This window comes from Haliaeetus albicilla, chromosome 24 (genome assembly GCF_947461875.1).
Source record: "Haliaeetus albicilla chromosome 24, bHalAlb1.1, whole genome shotgun sequence".
Classification (NCBI taxonomy): domain Eukaryota; kingdom Metazoa; phylum Chordata; class Aves; order Accipitriformes; family Accipitridae; genus Haliaeetus; species Haliaeetus albicilla.
Genome location: NC_091506.1, coordinates 14234822 through 14249479, shown reverse-complemented (window position 1 = coordinate 14249479; position 14658 = coordinate 14234822). Strand labels below are relative to the sequence as shown.

Below are 14658 nucleotides of genomic sequence, written 5' to 3'. Positions count from 1 at the left end.
GTTTTGACCTTTACAGGGGGGACTTGTCAAGCCTAATTTGTCTTGATTTTTATCACATGGCAAAACCTTCGACTTTAAAAAAAGGGATTTGAAGCTTGTCATGTGAGAAGTGGAACAGAGGACACAATTCATGACTGCATCTGTTTCTCTCCGCTCCCCTTCACACCCCATCACTTTCTTGCCGCGGGGATGTTGAGCACTACTCTGGACAAAGCTCCATTGATGCTAACAGAGAAATAGAGTTGCCCTGAAGACAAGACCCGCCACCTTGCAGCAGGAGAGGAGGGTTAGCTTCATTTCAGTTCTTCTGTGTTCACACCCTGCCATGGAGAGCTCACTTGGCAGACCTGTTTGCTTCCCTTGAAGGGAACAAAGCACTAATACTTTTGTTCCCTTTTAGCATAAGGCTTAAGCAAGAAGGGGAAGTAAAATTTTGGCATTGTGGCTTTTTAGAGTGAGCTGGGAAGTTCATGGGATTTTTTTTCCTGGTTATTTGTTTGCCTGTTGATGTTGTTTAGAAGAAGTTGTCACTCCCTTCCTCCTTGGAAGCTGCTTACTTCCTGATTACTGAGTTGTGAAGCCCCTGTCCTTCCTCCTGTCTGTCTGGTACAGCTAAATGGGCAGCATCACCCAGCCGTGAGTGTAGCAAGCCAATTCCTCCGACTCAGATCGCCTTTCATGCTAGCGAGATGTGCCATTGGATACGTGTCTGTCTTTGCTGTCATGCTGATGGGGTCCCATCTACACTGCTTCATCCCTCTTTCCTGCTCAGGCTGGGGTGGTGTGCCTGAGAGTGGTCTGCAAGATGTTGATTTTTGTGCCTGTAATCTGGAAACGCCACCACAGGCTGATACTTTAGTTTGTTCAGCTGCTCAAGAGGTTTAATTAAAAAAAAAAAAAAAATCAAGCTGTCAGAGTAAGCATGCTAGATAATTCCAGGCTGTGGTTCATTTCTTGCTAAATCACTGGTTCCAAGTTCAGATTAGATCTCTTCTAAGTAATAGCTATTAATTATTTCTTGTTTTTTTCCAGTACAAGTGGGAACAGTGCCTTGTAGTATGGAAACCTGAGAGCAGGCCCTAGCTCCAAAACTTCTATTGTATCAAATAAAAACAAAGGGATGAGGGAGAAGATGCAGCAAGAGCTGCAAAAATAGTCACCCACAAGGAGGGGGGAATCACCTGGAAGCTGGGATGATGTCTTGATGAAAAGGTCTTGAATGCCTGTCCATGGGGTTTGTGCCTGGGGTGATACCTCCACAGCTGCTAATGTGGTTGGGGTGTCATCTCCAACTGTTCCTGCCTCCTCCTTGAGCTTGCTGGCCAGGAGGCTGAGCTCAGCCTCTGAGTTGCATCCTCCTCTGGAGATGGGAAGAAGGCCTTGATGGACCACACAGGTGACTTTCAGCCACTTGCATGTGGAAGGTGGAAATGGTGGTGGGCAGGTTTTCAGCATGGATGGCTCTTCATCAGTTGAATTCAGTGCGGTGTCTGTGTGCTGTGATGGTTGTACAGAGTACCGTGGCAGCTCCTGTAAAAAACAGATGGCTGTCTAAAAAGATGAAGTTGAAGCTCTCCACCAAGCAGACAAACACAAACCTCTGTGGCCTCTCAGTCTGATATGGTGACAGTTCCTTTTTGGGTAAACTCGGTGAATTCTGTGGTATTCCAGGCTGCTTGAAGATACCCTTTTGCCCTCTCCTCCGAAGGAATGGATGTGTGTTTGCAGGTGAATGGAGGGAGCACCGTGGTCTGCACATCGAGTGTACCATGTCCAGATCATAAATCATACCCAAGTGACACACCAGAAGGCAGGTCCACAGTCCCTTTCCCTCTGTGCCTGGGCTTGGCTGTCCCTGAGGAATGTTTGGGGAGAAGCTCAAGTATCAAGGAAGCCCGTGTTTTTCAGCATGTAAAAAGAATAATTGCATGAAAACCCAGTACCTCAAGTAAGAATGATGATCATAAAAATTCATTACCTGCTTAATGCAGAAGCTTAGGGATTTCCCTGAGCCTGGCCAAATCAAAGTGTTTGTAGCTGAAGACTTTTTCCATTTGACATCAAAAAAACAATGTCCCTTGAAGTGCTGGGTTCTAAGTAATAAAGTTTTTGTCTGCCCCAGAATTGCTTTTATTGACTTTAACTAAAGGGGATGCGTTTTTCAGTTTGTTTTTTGAATTGATTTCATGTGTCTGTCTTCCATTAGCTTGATGACAAGAGATAGCAGCAGCATTGAAATAATTGTGCAGTTATTATCAAGGGGCCTGTACAATATAATTCTTTACATCAGGGGTGGAAAGAAACCCCTCCAGCATCCAGTTTTGCGAAGCATCATTTTGTCTGTGGTCTCGGGCTCCCTTAGAAGCATTGCCCAGTGATACAGGCTGGCACCTGAGACTTTACATGCATGAACACATGTGAACTGGCTGTATTTTTAAGCTCTCTTTTAGAAGCTTAAGATCTCAAAATGATATTGAGCTGTGGTCACTTTAAAAGCTTTTAAAGACTATTAATATGCTAATAATGGCTGAGCAAAAAAGTTCTCCCAACAAAACCACTATTGGCAATGTTTGGTCTCGTGTGACTCTTCCGATGTGGAGGACCACCCAAACCTCTCATAGCTGGGCTGTGGGAAGTTATGAGTGGCAAAGAGTGATCAGCCTTGAACTGGAGGAGTTTAGATGGGGGGGGGGGGGGGGGGGGTGAAGAAAGGGTGAGGGGGAGAGACAGCATGCGCTTGGGTTGTGCAAACCACAGGGCTTGAGAGTTACTGTAGCCCTTTGCTTGCTCTCAGGCAGCTTCCACCACCTTCTCTGCCCTGTGGTGGCCTTGTGCACTGGAGAGGTCCTGCTCCGGACCTCCACCATGGAGGGGCCACCAGCTGGGTTGGATGGAGGTGAGCTGAGTCCTGGCCGTCTCCCTTCCTGCAGGATTTGCCCCATTGGAGATGGGCTGGAAAGATTTCCTGAAATACAGCAATTTGCTCTCGCTGATGCCACTGAGTGAGGTGGATGCTGACACAAGTGAATGTGGCATGTGAAGAGGTGGATGCAAGAAATCAATGCTGTAATAAGGCACATGAGCTGGGTGAAAGTTTTGCGCATGAGAAGTGAACAGTTCAATAAATGCAGGTTTTTTTGTTCACTGCCTTGGGAAGTGAGGAAAACAGGATTATGGCTGTTCTGCTGTCTGTAGCACAATGTCCTAAGAAGACATTCCCATCCTGTTCCCATTTCTTCGTGTTTGCTGGGGAGCCTGTGCCACTTTAAGCTGCAAAAGGAGATGGGATTATAACTTGCAGCTAAAGCAGTAGGCTATTTTTTCCCTGCAGATAGTGTGGGACACTAATGAATTGCTCTTCTTCCGTGACTCACCTCTTATTTCCTTATAGGTGAAATGTCAGCAAATCCAGTTGAACCTTTAATCTTTTTTTAAGGTAAAAAAGCCCACTAAACAAATCCCAGAATATGTTCTTGGACTGAATCTGGAGATAACAGCAAGTTAGCCTCATTCCTCTGATAAACACAGCTAAACTTGCAATTCTCAAGGTACTTTTGTAGGTCAATGGAAACTGTCAGTCTGTCTAAGTTTTGCAGCACAGAAAAATCATGCGCTGTCCACTCCCACTGTCTGCCAGTCAAAAAGCAACTCAGGAGGCTGCAGGGTCTTTAGTTCACAATTTTCTGGGGTTTGTTTTGGCTTGTGCTCTGTCTTTAGGATCATGCATATAACAGCTGTAGTTGTAAGACACTGCTGTAGATCTCAGTGGTATCTTCATTTATTTTGGGGTATGAGTTAGCATTAGCTTTATCATTGAACCAATAAAGCTCAATTGTGTTGACTTCCTGGGTTTGGTGAGTGTCTGGGTGCTGATTGCTTCAGCAGAAACATCCACTTTATCAGGAATAAATGTGTGCTTGCAGGAGCAGCTCCCAGCTAACAAGCATGTTGGCATGCTTGGGTATTTTGTCTATGGCCAATTAGCATGATCTACCTCTTGACAGCTTAGCCTGTGTGGAGTATTTCAACCCTTCTGATACCCCCTCTCGTGCTGCCCTGCACCTGCACCCTCAACAATCTTTAAATGGCTTTGCTATAATTAGCTGGCGCACCTAACTTCATGTAATTTTTGTGTATAGCACTAATAAGCCTAAAGCATGAATAGCATCCCCTGTTTGGTAGTGCTACTCTGAATTTGTCGAAATATATAGCTACCAAAATCTATGGTAGTGGATCAAGGGAGATGCCTGTTTTCTTTCAGAGGGAGGTGTTCCTTCTTGCCTTAGCCTTACAATGGCCTACCTGAAAGCAAATGAGCATTTGAGGGTCGTCTTGTACTGGGAGCCCAGCTGTCATACTTCTTGTTTAAATCCCTTAATGAGTATTTTGTACCCAGGTTAAAGTCATGAAGGCTGCTGGCAGCCAGAGGGAGGCTGCTGGGACTGGACATGCTGTTCTACTTGGGTGGAAGACTTGTTTGGGATTCCCATGTTGGGAAGTACCTGCCCAGTACAGGGAAGCTGTGTTTCTTCCGCACCAGTGGGAGCTGGTCTGTACAGCCTGAAAACATCGGGGAGGAGGTGGCTGGGCACCCTGGGGTTTCCGAGTACTGATATTTCAGATACCTGTGCCTGTGACCCGGGGGGGACTGTGGACAGAAGAGGAATTGCTAGCGAGATCTATATTATGGGAACATTATATAGAAATGAGTTTTTTTGGGGGCGCCTACTTTACAGAAACTTTGTAAGTATGCTTGCTCTCTTGGGTCCCTGGCCTGAAACACCATTAGCAGGAGAAATCCTCAAGGATCTTGGTCTACCTGATTGATGTGCTTGGGAGTCGTGTGAAGGGATGATGGTAAAAGGACTGTTTGTAAGTGATCCCTCCACCTTGGAATGAGCTTTGCTCTGTGGAAATGTGGAGCTGCTCTCTTTGAGCAGAGAGACAGCATAAACCCAGCCTTTCTGGTTGCTGTTACTCTGCAGTTGCTTGGAGCAATTCTACTCCTGGTAACAAATACTCAGGTTTTTCCATATGGTGGTTTGGGGGTCATTTTATTTTGGAGTAAGTTGCAGATATGGCTTGATCACATCACTTTGATAAGCTACGTTTTGGGTAGGATGCGCAAGTAACTTGAAGACAAATGCCCATTACAGAGGGAGGTGCTGGGTTTTCTGTATGAGTTAATGTGGTTTCTGGTCCTGCCCTGCTGGCTTTCTTTTTATTTTGGGGTGTGCAGGGGGAGCTGCATCCCCTCATGGCAGAAGAGGCAGTGTTTATTCGGCATGCAGAGTACAGGACACAGGAAAATTATTTTCTAGCCAGACTGTTAACTGATCCTGCAGTCAGCAAGCTGCCTTTGATCCTTCCAACTGGAATCATCTTTGGGGAGAACTTTTCAAGGCCTCTCTCAGGTTTGCTCATGGTAATGCAAGGCAGGTTTTCATCTTCGAAGTGACAGCTTTGCAGGAAGGACCACGGGCTGCACCAGGCCTGGCAGCTCTGATCCCGGTGCTGCTAAAAAGATCCTGGGGATTTGTGTCTAGTTTACAATTTTGTGCAATTTACATCTGTCCAGGAATAAAACTAGCTGATGACTTTCCTGTGTTTGCCCTGTGAGGATGGAAACTCTTTTTCCCTCATTAGCGGCTTTAATAAAGTACATATGGCTGTTCATACAACAGATACCAGAAAGCTGCGCTTGTTCCCTTTGTGGCAGACTCGAATCGTTCATGCCCAAGCCCACAGGTTCTGCGCTTCCTTGGATGGTGACCTGTCCACCCTCCTTGCCCCTTCTCCTTCCTGCCCTGCCGGCGTTCCTAGGTTGTATGCCTATGCCAGCTGCCAGGTCTGCTATCCCGTGTTCACTGGGGCTGAGACAGCAGGTCAATTTTCTTTTCCAGTCTCCCCTTTCCTGTTAAGTCAATAAGAGATGCTTTACAATTTGTCCATCGTTTCGGGTTTGGGCAACACGGTAATTATGCCCAAAGAGCAGCATAGCTGCAGTTTGCCGCCTTCTGTCCCTTGCCAGAAGGTTGGTCCCAGAATGGGAGGATTTTGGAAGAAAAGCTGATAAATCATAAATTCCCTTGCAAAATGAATCATGAGTTATTACCTCTTTCTCAAACATGTAACTGCATGCTGTGAAATCAGTGCCAGTCTGTGGCATGCAGGAGGCAAGTCCCTTTCAGTTAACATGTACATACGTGCTTTTCTCTTGGATCTGTCTTTGCGTATCAGTTGAATTGCCAACATACTTGCAATTTTTCCTGCTTGATCCCTGGAGACTTTACTTATTCAATACGTGCTGGAAATGTACTTCAGGGTGGAGATGAATGAGAAGGGAGAGAGTTCTCCTGAATGTGGCAGAAATTTGAATTTCTTGGTCCTGCATCTCATATGACTGTCACCTTTCCAGCATTTTGCTACAGTCTCTGCTATGGAAATAGATTTTGGGGGAAAACTGAACCTTCCTCTTTGAATGCCAGAAGAGGAGCCAGAACTTGGCATGGTTTCCCAGGCTCGTTTCTTCCTCTGGGCTCTGTCCTTGCCCCTTGTCCTGGCAACGCTTGGCAGACCTGATAAACTGCAAAGAGTGTTTCTGCAGTTGGGTATTCAGCCCACATCCAAGTTGTAGTCAGCCCAGCACTCTGGGAAGTTAGAAATTAGTTGCATTTTTGGTCATACTTAATATAGGGACTTTCTTATGCACCTGTGCTTAATTGCATGCAAGTGATCTAGGAGCTGTACTGAATCTCAGTGAGCAAAGGGCGTTTGTAGCAGTTTGTTGGGCTACCAAACTGAAGACTGTGTAAAGACCCCTTCTGCTGGGCTTTTTTTGCAACTTTTAATGCTAATACGTCAAAAGTCCTAGAATAACTGCTAGCACTTCACTGCAGCATCTTTCCTTCCATCTTGATGTATGCTGGTTCGTAATCCTGAGCTTTCATCGAAATAGAGGCTATCTGCAGTTTTCTTTTTCAGTGTAGATGGTAGCTCAAATATATATGTGTATGTGTATAACTTATGTGTACGTATATGTAAGTAGAAACAGAAGGTTCTCCTGCACAGATGCAGTGTTGATCATGCCTGATATTGACTTGACTTGACAATTGTGTGCCAAAAGGATGCTAAACAGGTAATCCTAAAGAGAGGGGCAGCTCTGTTGTCTGGTGGCTGTTCGCTTGGAACAGGCTGAGCCAGCGTAGTCCCCTGAAGCATTGAGAGCAGTAAGAATTAAGGCAGCAGAGAACGGCAAGGTATGTAAGTATGTGTTGACTGCATTATTTTAAAAACTTCTGTCTCTGCTTTTATCCTCGTAGAGTGTTTTGGCTTAGGAGACGTGTTCTGGTTACTGGAGGGCGCAGAATTACGAGGGGAAGGAATCGGTGGCTGATTCTGATCATCGTGGCCAGTAAGCAGGGTCTGAGTGTGGCTGGAGAGACCCAGGATGAAGCATTTCCACCTTGTGAAGTACAAGTGTGCAGTGGTGGGTTGCATGTGTTTCATTGTTCCTCAGTGTGTCTCTGCCCCCTTCTCTCCGACTCTGAAGCTGCCTGCTCATGGGAGAGAAATCAGTTGAAGTTTGGTTGCTGTGCGTCCCTCTGCTGCCTTCAGGGTTTTGTTTATTCCAAATGCCACTCATGCCTGTACTATCCCTAGTTAGTATATCTCTTTTGCCAGGAACTCTGGCTTTTGCTTTAGCATGATTTGCACAACTTAAGCCCTTTCCCCGGCTATCCTTTCTCTTCATTTCTTATTTGTGCAGGCTGTCTGCTCGAGCGGCTGCTGTCAGCACACAGTGGAAAAACACCGATCTGTTAGAAACCCACTATAGCATATCAGCAGGAATTCCAGATCTGTTTCTGGGCTGCCTCTTTGTCAGAAGAGCTCAGCCATGTCTTTGTTCGCTTGCTAGTGAATCAGAGATGCTGCAGGTTTGTTTGGAGCTTTTCTCATCTTATTTGCTCAGTAATCAGGACAGTTGCCCATTGTTTCACTTGCATTTTTATCATGCATTTTTAAGTGCCGCAAGGCACAGTATCTTCACGCTGACAAGAATAAGTTAATGCATATCTCTTAGCCAACAGCCTGGGGACTAAAAATTTCTGATTGGGGCTGCAAAAAGGGGAAGAGAAAGGAGCTGAATTTCTCAAAGCAATGCAAAAACCAAAACTCAGCCCATTTGTTTGAGCTGTGTGGTTCAGAAGGGGGAACGCTTATCTGCTACATCACTCTGCTGCGGACAAAGGCTAGTTGATTTTTGCAAATTGCTGCCGTGATCATTTAAATCTGGAAGGAATATAGCATGCAGACAGTCTGGCAGTGACTGGGGACTAATGGCATGTGACCTAAGAGGTGGCATTCGTCTCCGATTTGAGTAACAAAGAACCAGCCTGTGCCTGTGTACGCCAGCGGGATAAATATCCTAATTTCAGCAGTGGTCCATGTCTGTGCAGCTGCGTGAAAACCGAGCTGTCACTGGAGACAAAACTTTGTCTGTCTTTTGTTGTTGTGTTGTGAGAGCTGGTGCAATGACATGAGGGTGAAAATCAGCAGCCCTGCCTGGGCACCCCTATGACTGTAAAAGCAGCCGCAGGAACGAGGGCACCGATTCCTGCACATGCAGAAGAGCAAATGCCTTTGATCACTAAAAACTGGGGAGGCAGGAGGAAAAAAATGCTATATTTTCTTGGATCAACCCCCTGCAGAGGCAAAGAAAGGCCTGCCATACGTTAATGGGCCACTTTCATAAATGTGGGAGTCTCGCGCACGCAGGGTGGCTCAGCCTGTCTGCACTGATGCAGCTGTCAGCCTGTTTGTCTAGAAAATGCTTTTCTGAAAGGTATGATTATTCTAGACTGTTGAGCAAGTTCTTCTGTGTGAGCGCATTTAAACAACGCCGGCAGTATGCGTGGAAGGACTTAAAACGAAGAGGGAGGGGGGCAACATTTTCGATAGTCCTGGGAGAGCAGGACAGGAGGTTGTGCTGCCTGCACAGCAAGACGCCAGTAGTGTTTTCTGAAATGCTTGGGTCTCTCATCAGCCTGTACGTGGGGAAGCAGAGGTGTGCGACACATCCTGTGCACGTGTGCTCTCTTTGAGGAGATGGCTTTTGGGGCAGTGAAGATGAGAGCAGTGTGAGCCGTGGGGGTGAATGCATTCCTGCCTGTGCACGGCTGTGCCCCATGTTGGCCACGCTTAGGTACCCACGAGACATCCGGGAAGGATGCTTCTTAAAGGCCTGGCTTTGGCCCTGGGAAAGGCATCCTTCCCCACCTGCCTCGGGAGGACGGGAGTGCAGAGCACCCCAGGGCAGTGCTGGGGTCTGGGCTCTGTCCCTGTCAGGTGTGGAGCCCCCTCCTGCGGACAGGGGCAGGAGGAAATTGGCAGTGGGCTCTGGGGAAACCCTTTGTTTGCTCGTGTTATTAGCAAGGAGAGAGGAAGTAATGATTTATTGATGCTTCTGTGATTCTCCTACACTGGGCTATGATATGAAGGGAGAAATTCTGTTTCTCGGCTGATATTCATGGCTCTAATTGAGCTGTAACTTGTTCCTGCAGGGCAGCTCGTCTGCAGGGTGCCGACTGTGCCCCCAGTTCTCCGATACGGCGCCTCATCAGCCAGTCTAGTCCGTGATCGTCAAGGGTCACTGCTCTCCTCTTCCCCTGCCTCTTGGTGTAGCCAGGCTGGTCATGACAGGCTGTTCACAGAGCCCAGTGTTTCTCTTGCTGCAGTGTTTTATTTGATTAAACCAGAAAGATCTGATAGAGGGGTTGGTGGCCACTCCTTTTTTGGGGTGAGATGCCATGTGAATGTGGATCAATACCTCGCCAAAATACCCCTCTCTTTTCACAGTACGTTGGGCAGAAGGTGGTGTCCTATCGATGCCTCTTGGCTGCAGCCTGGTAGCTGTGCCACCCCATGCCAACCGAGGAGACCCCTGCGCTCACCCCGTAAGGGTGGGCACACACGGCCGGCACCTTCCACGGCCGTCATTGCCCTATCCCTGCCACCTTCTCTGCCTTTCGGGAGATGCCAACGTGGCTGGGCCACTGGTGAACTGGTAACTGGTGAAGGATATAGTTAACAGCTAGCATGCCGCAGTGGCTGCTCGGGGCTCTGCCATGCCCCACCCGTGCGGTTACCAGCACAGCTTCAGTAAATCCAGCTGAATTCCTGGGCTTTACTTGGTGCGTCTCCTCTGACAGCACGCTGTACAGCGATGCCCTTTTTGTGTGCTCCCTCGCTTCCCTGTGAGCCTTAGCTTAGCCCGCGATGAGCAGGGTTTCATCTCTGTATCCTGGAGCGTGGGAGGGGGCAGGGGCAGCGGCAGGATCAGGATCGTAGCACAGGGCCCTGCGGGGGCGAAAGCAGACTTCTGAGCAGTCTTTCCTGCCTGAGCCCATTTGCTCTGTTACCTTGGCGCTGGTTTGTGACCTCTCTCTTTTGCAGGCCCTGGAGCTGTGCGTGGTCAGGATTGCCTGCGAGTGTGTGAGAAGGTGTGGGTGTGCGCTGCCTGGCTGTACTGCTCAGGACCTCTGCCTGCCTGCGTCCCAGCTGCGAGCATCCTTGGGAGAGGGTGCTGGATGCAGGCAGGAATCCCTGCCAGCGCTGCAGAGTGACTGGTCTCCCTAAACTGCATGGCGAGAATGGCAAGGCATGTGCATTAACCTGAATTGCTGTGAGCAGGTAATCCCTTGAGTCCTAGGGAGAAGGAGATTGTAGGTGAGACATTGGCAAATCTGACTTTTGCCCCCCAACCCCGCAACCCATGCTCCTTTTAACGTGCTTTTTTGTCCATCCTCTTCAAACAAAGCAATGCCATTTGGTTAATCTGAGGAGCGTGCAGATTGCTTCTCATCACATGATTTATCCAGGATACTGATTTCTATTTTTTAAGCTTATGACTGTAGTGCAGGGGATCCCCAATGCTGGGTGTTCTACAAACCCTGAATGCAAGGCGGCCCCTGTGCTGAAGACCCTGCCCCCTGACCAGCTCAGCTGAGCAAGGGAGGAGGAGATGATTTACAAGTAGCATCAACAATGTCATAAAGTGCAAGTGGCAAGTTAATGCTGCTTTTTATTCCAGCCCTTTTGACAGGGCCCTGTTAATAGAGGGTTGGGGAGCAGAAACAAAGGAAAGAGCACAGCAGCTAAAAGCCAGTTGTCACAGCACTGCTGCATTAGTGTGAAAATGCTGTGTTTTATCAGAAAAGAATCGCCCTTTCCGTAACAAATGACATCTCACAGCAAGTAGCAGCTCCAGCTTGTGGATTCCTGTGGGCTGTGGATGATGTCAGTGTGCCCTCTGGAAGAGGGCAGAGATGCTGAACTGTTCAGTAGGATTCAATGTTCTGTACTGCGATCTACCCTGGGAAGATCAGACTGAGAAAGGGTTGAAACCCTTTGTGGGGAAAAGCCTGATGGGCTGGGGAGGGTGAGAGAAGCAGCATGAAGGGGTGTATCTTGTGGAGGGGTGGTAGTGAATGTGGAGGGACTACAAGTGGGGGACCAGAGAGTGTGCCAGGGCGGGTGTTTGGAGGCTGTAGCAGGAGCTGTGTTGAATTTTGGGGTGGGAGCTCACATGGGAGCAGCACGAGGGCAGGTGAGCTGTGCAGAGGGCAGGGGTCTCTGGTGCTCAGAGCAGCACTGGCATTCCCTTGGGGATAGCAGTGCTGGACGCTTCTGTGCTGCTCCCCTTTCCCAGAGAAAGCATGCAGCTTGCCATAATTTGCTCTTATCTTCTCGGAAAACAAGATGCATTGTCTGAAATAACTTGCCTTTCCTTCCAACGCTCCTTTAAATGTGTTCAAATGCGCTTTGCTCCATTTCCTTACTTAGATCTGTAGTTAGAGGTGGTGAAATGCTCCCTAAGCCATATGGGGCTACTTAGAGACTTCATCCCAAAGCTGGGTTCTGAGTGTTAGTTTTGTCCTTGATCTGATACTTCAGCAAATTTGGTAGGTGTATTTTAACATACCTGGTTTTATTTCTAACGTTTTCCCCAGTTGCTTTCTTCCCTATCTCTCTCTCTTGGGAAAATAAACAAAAAACCCAACAACAAAACTGCTCCTAAATTTTTCTTTTTCAAAGCTGAGTATTGCAGAGGTGGCCTCTCATCCCTGCCTTGTTTGGAGGGTGTGTTTTTCCCCCACAGTCTGCGGTAGCTGTTAATTCACATTTGGTTTAGTAATTAATCAGGATATAAATAATACATAGCATGTTATCAGAAAACTGTATGCCAGTGCTATGGAGGCAGGCACTTTCGGCCCCGGCAGGGAGGGCTTGCCTTCTGCTGCTCTGCAGCCCCCTAAGGCCAATTAAGGTGCATCCTTGATGAGATGCCAGCCGCTCTTTGGCTGGATAAATGGCTGCTCTGATGCAGGGAGGAGGGCAAAGCAAGTGAAGATGAAGGGGGTTTTAGTGTTCAAACAGCTGCAATGAGCGCTGGAGTCGGAGCATTCCCCTCCTTTCCTGCTCTGCCCCTGCGTGCGTGGGCTGAAGCTGCCAGTGGTGGTACTGAATGGATGGTGCAGGCACCAGCGGCAGCTTATGGGAGACCTGTGCGTCTGCTGGATCCAGGGCAAAGACTTGGTAGCGTGTCCTTTGCCTTCAGCCTTAGTCCTGTAAAGGTCTTTTCTTCTGAAGGTGTGTCAACTGTTGATAAACAAAGCCTTGAAGAATGTCCCAAGTGTGGAAACCTGCTTTACCTTCCCGTGCCCCTTTGCTACAGCTCTTCTAGCCTCCTGTGTAAACCCAGGGAATGACGTCTTTGGTATTTCTTGTTTCGAGGCTGGTGTTTATTTCAGCTGCAGTAATGAGTGCTAAACTGGCTGGCAGGAGGAATAAATGTTGCTATGACAGTTTGGGTGGAGATTTAGAAATGGCACTTCAAGTTGCAAAACAAGTATAAAAACCATCAAGAAAAAAGCAAGCAAAAATGCAAACCCAGAGCCAACGGACTCTGAAGGCCACCAGATTTCAACTCTGTCTGTAACATTCACAGCTGTGTTTGCTCCATAGCAGGGCAGCAAGAGCAGAAATAATTGAGCTTGGGATAAGCTGGGCTTTACAGTGGGATCTCAAAAGCTCCCTGCAGCAGGCTGAATATTCAAGGCTGCCGCGTGGTGCTGAAGCTCTGTCCCTGGCCCTCCTGTAGGGATCATTCGACTTTGGTGCTTGTAACAGTGACTTTCTTTTGCAACCGTAAACCTTGAATGGGCAGACTCAGTTGGAAGCACAGCTTCAAATATATTTCCTCTAGAGGAAGGAGGGAAAAGTGAGATGGTGCTGAGATGGGGTTCTGGCTCTGGGAGCTGTTTGTTGGCTATTTGGCTCGTGCGGTGCCTGCTCTGGGGGTTTCCTGTACTGTGGTCTTTCCTGCCGTAAGCTCTGGTGCAAAAGAACCGCAGCTGAAGCAGCGCAGTAACATGTGGGATGTTGTGTTTCTCAGGTGCTGGAGCAAGATGTGGTTCTCCAGTCTATTGACCGTGCCATTGAGGCTGTGCACAATGCGGCCATGCAGAATGGGGGGAAGTACAACCTGGAGCAAAGAGATGTCCTCCAGTAAGTACAACGGGCATCTGGGAGAGCTGGTGGATGGAGGGTGGTCAGCACGGGATGCTTGTGTCTTTTCTATTCTTGGGGGTCAAGTTGGACGTTGTTAATTTGAGTCCCTGCTGCAGAGTGCTGATGCACTTGGAGAGCTTACCAGTGTTTGAGCTGGTAGTTGATGCTGCTCCCCCTGTCAACTGCATCCAGCAAAGCAGTGCTTTGGTCTTGCGCCTCTATCCACATGCATGTAAAAAAGAGGAAACTCTCTGCTGCGTTGTAGGCTTGGAGGAGAAATCAAAAACCTTTCCGGATGCTTTTTCTCCTCTCTACCAGCCAGGAATTGTAGAGGTTGTTGGCATGTGGCACAAGGTCCTTAATATGTTCTCAAATAATTGCTCGTGAGGAGAATTTTTGTTTTTCTCTGACACCTCACACTCTGCGCTGAGGCACGCTGGTTTAATCTCAGTTGAACAGCGATTCTAAAGTGCAGGCAATTTCTGAAGCTTGCAATGCAATATGTGACTCTCCCCCGAGGAAGAGGCATTTTTCTCCAGCGAACTGATGAATAAATCATGGGCTCTTGCAAAGCCTCTTCCTTCCTCCCCCAGAAGTGCTTCCTTAGTTTTTAATGAAACTGGAGTTGGTGTTCAGAGTAATATAACCCATTCTGGTATATATAGCCCAAATGCAAGAAATAATTTAAAAATATCATTTAAATGTTGCAGCACGGTCACTCCCTTCCTTTAGCTTTGCTGTTCCTGATGTCGTCATTCTGTTTCAGAAAACTGATCCATCACCGGAAGGAGACCGTGTCCCGCAAAGGTCACTCTCCCACCCCGCAGGGGATGGTTATGACACAGTCCTCCAGCGATCACCATCTAGATGTGGCACGGCAGCCCAACGGGGTGTGCCGGACAGGATATGAGCGACATCACAGTCTTCCAAACACCGAGTTCGAGGAGGAGGATGAAGGTCTCTATCAGGTAACAGTGGCTGGACACTTTCTAGGTTCCTTCTTTGGCGGTATGGCATTGCTTGTCCTGTTTAATAAAATGCCTTTGCAGCTGAAGTCACAAAGCAAGTGTTTGTGCTGCTTACCTG

At 47.9% G+C, this 14658-nt stretch overlaps 1 protein-coding gene across 2 annotated transcripts in view; it reads left to right on the top strand.

Annotated features, from left to right (window-relative positions):
- Positions 1-14658, top strand: part of NCKIPSD (NCK interacting protein with SH3 domain) — a 53904-nt gene that overhangs the window by 8782 nt on the left and 30464 nt on the right. Inside the window, exons 2-4 of one of the 2 annotated variants that reach the window (XM_069812207.1) lie at positions 7323-7489; positions 13457-13569; positions 14339-14540. In XM_069812207.1, coding sequence (XP_069668308.1) covers positions 7451-7489; positions 13457-13569; positions 14339-14540 — 354 coding nt within the window. In that variant the 5' untranslated portion in view covers positions 7323-7450. The remainder of the gene's footprint in view (positions 1-7322; positions 7490-13456; positions 13570-14338; positions 14541-14658) is intronic. The other variant, XM_069812206.1, reaches the window with a different exon arrangement.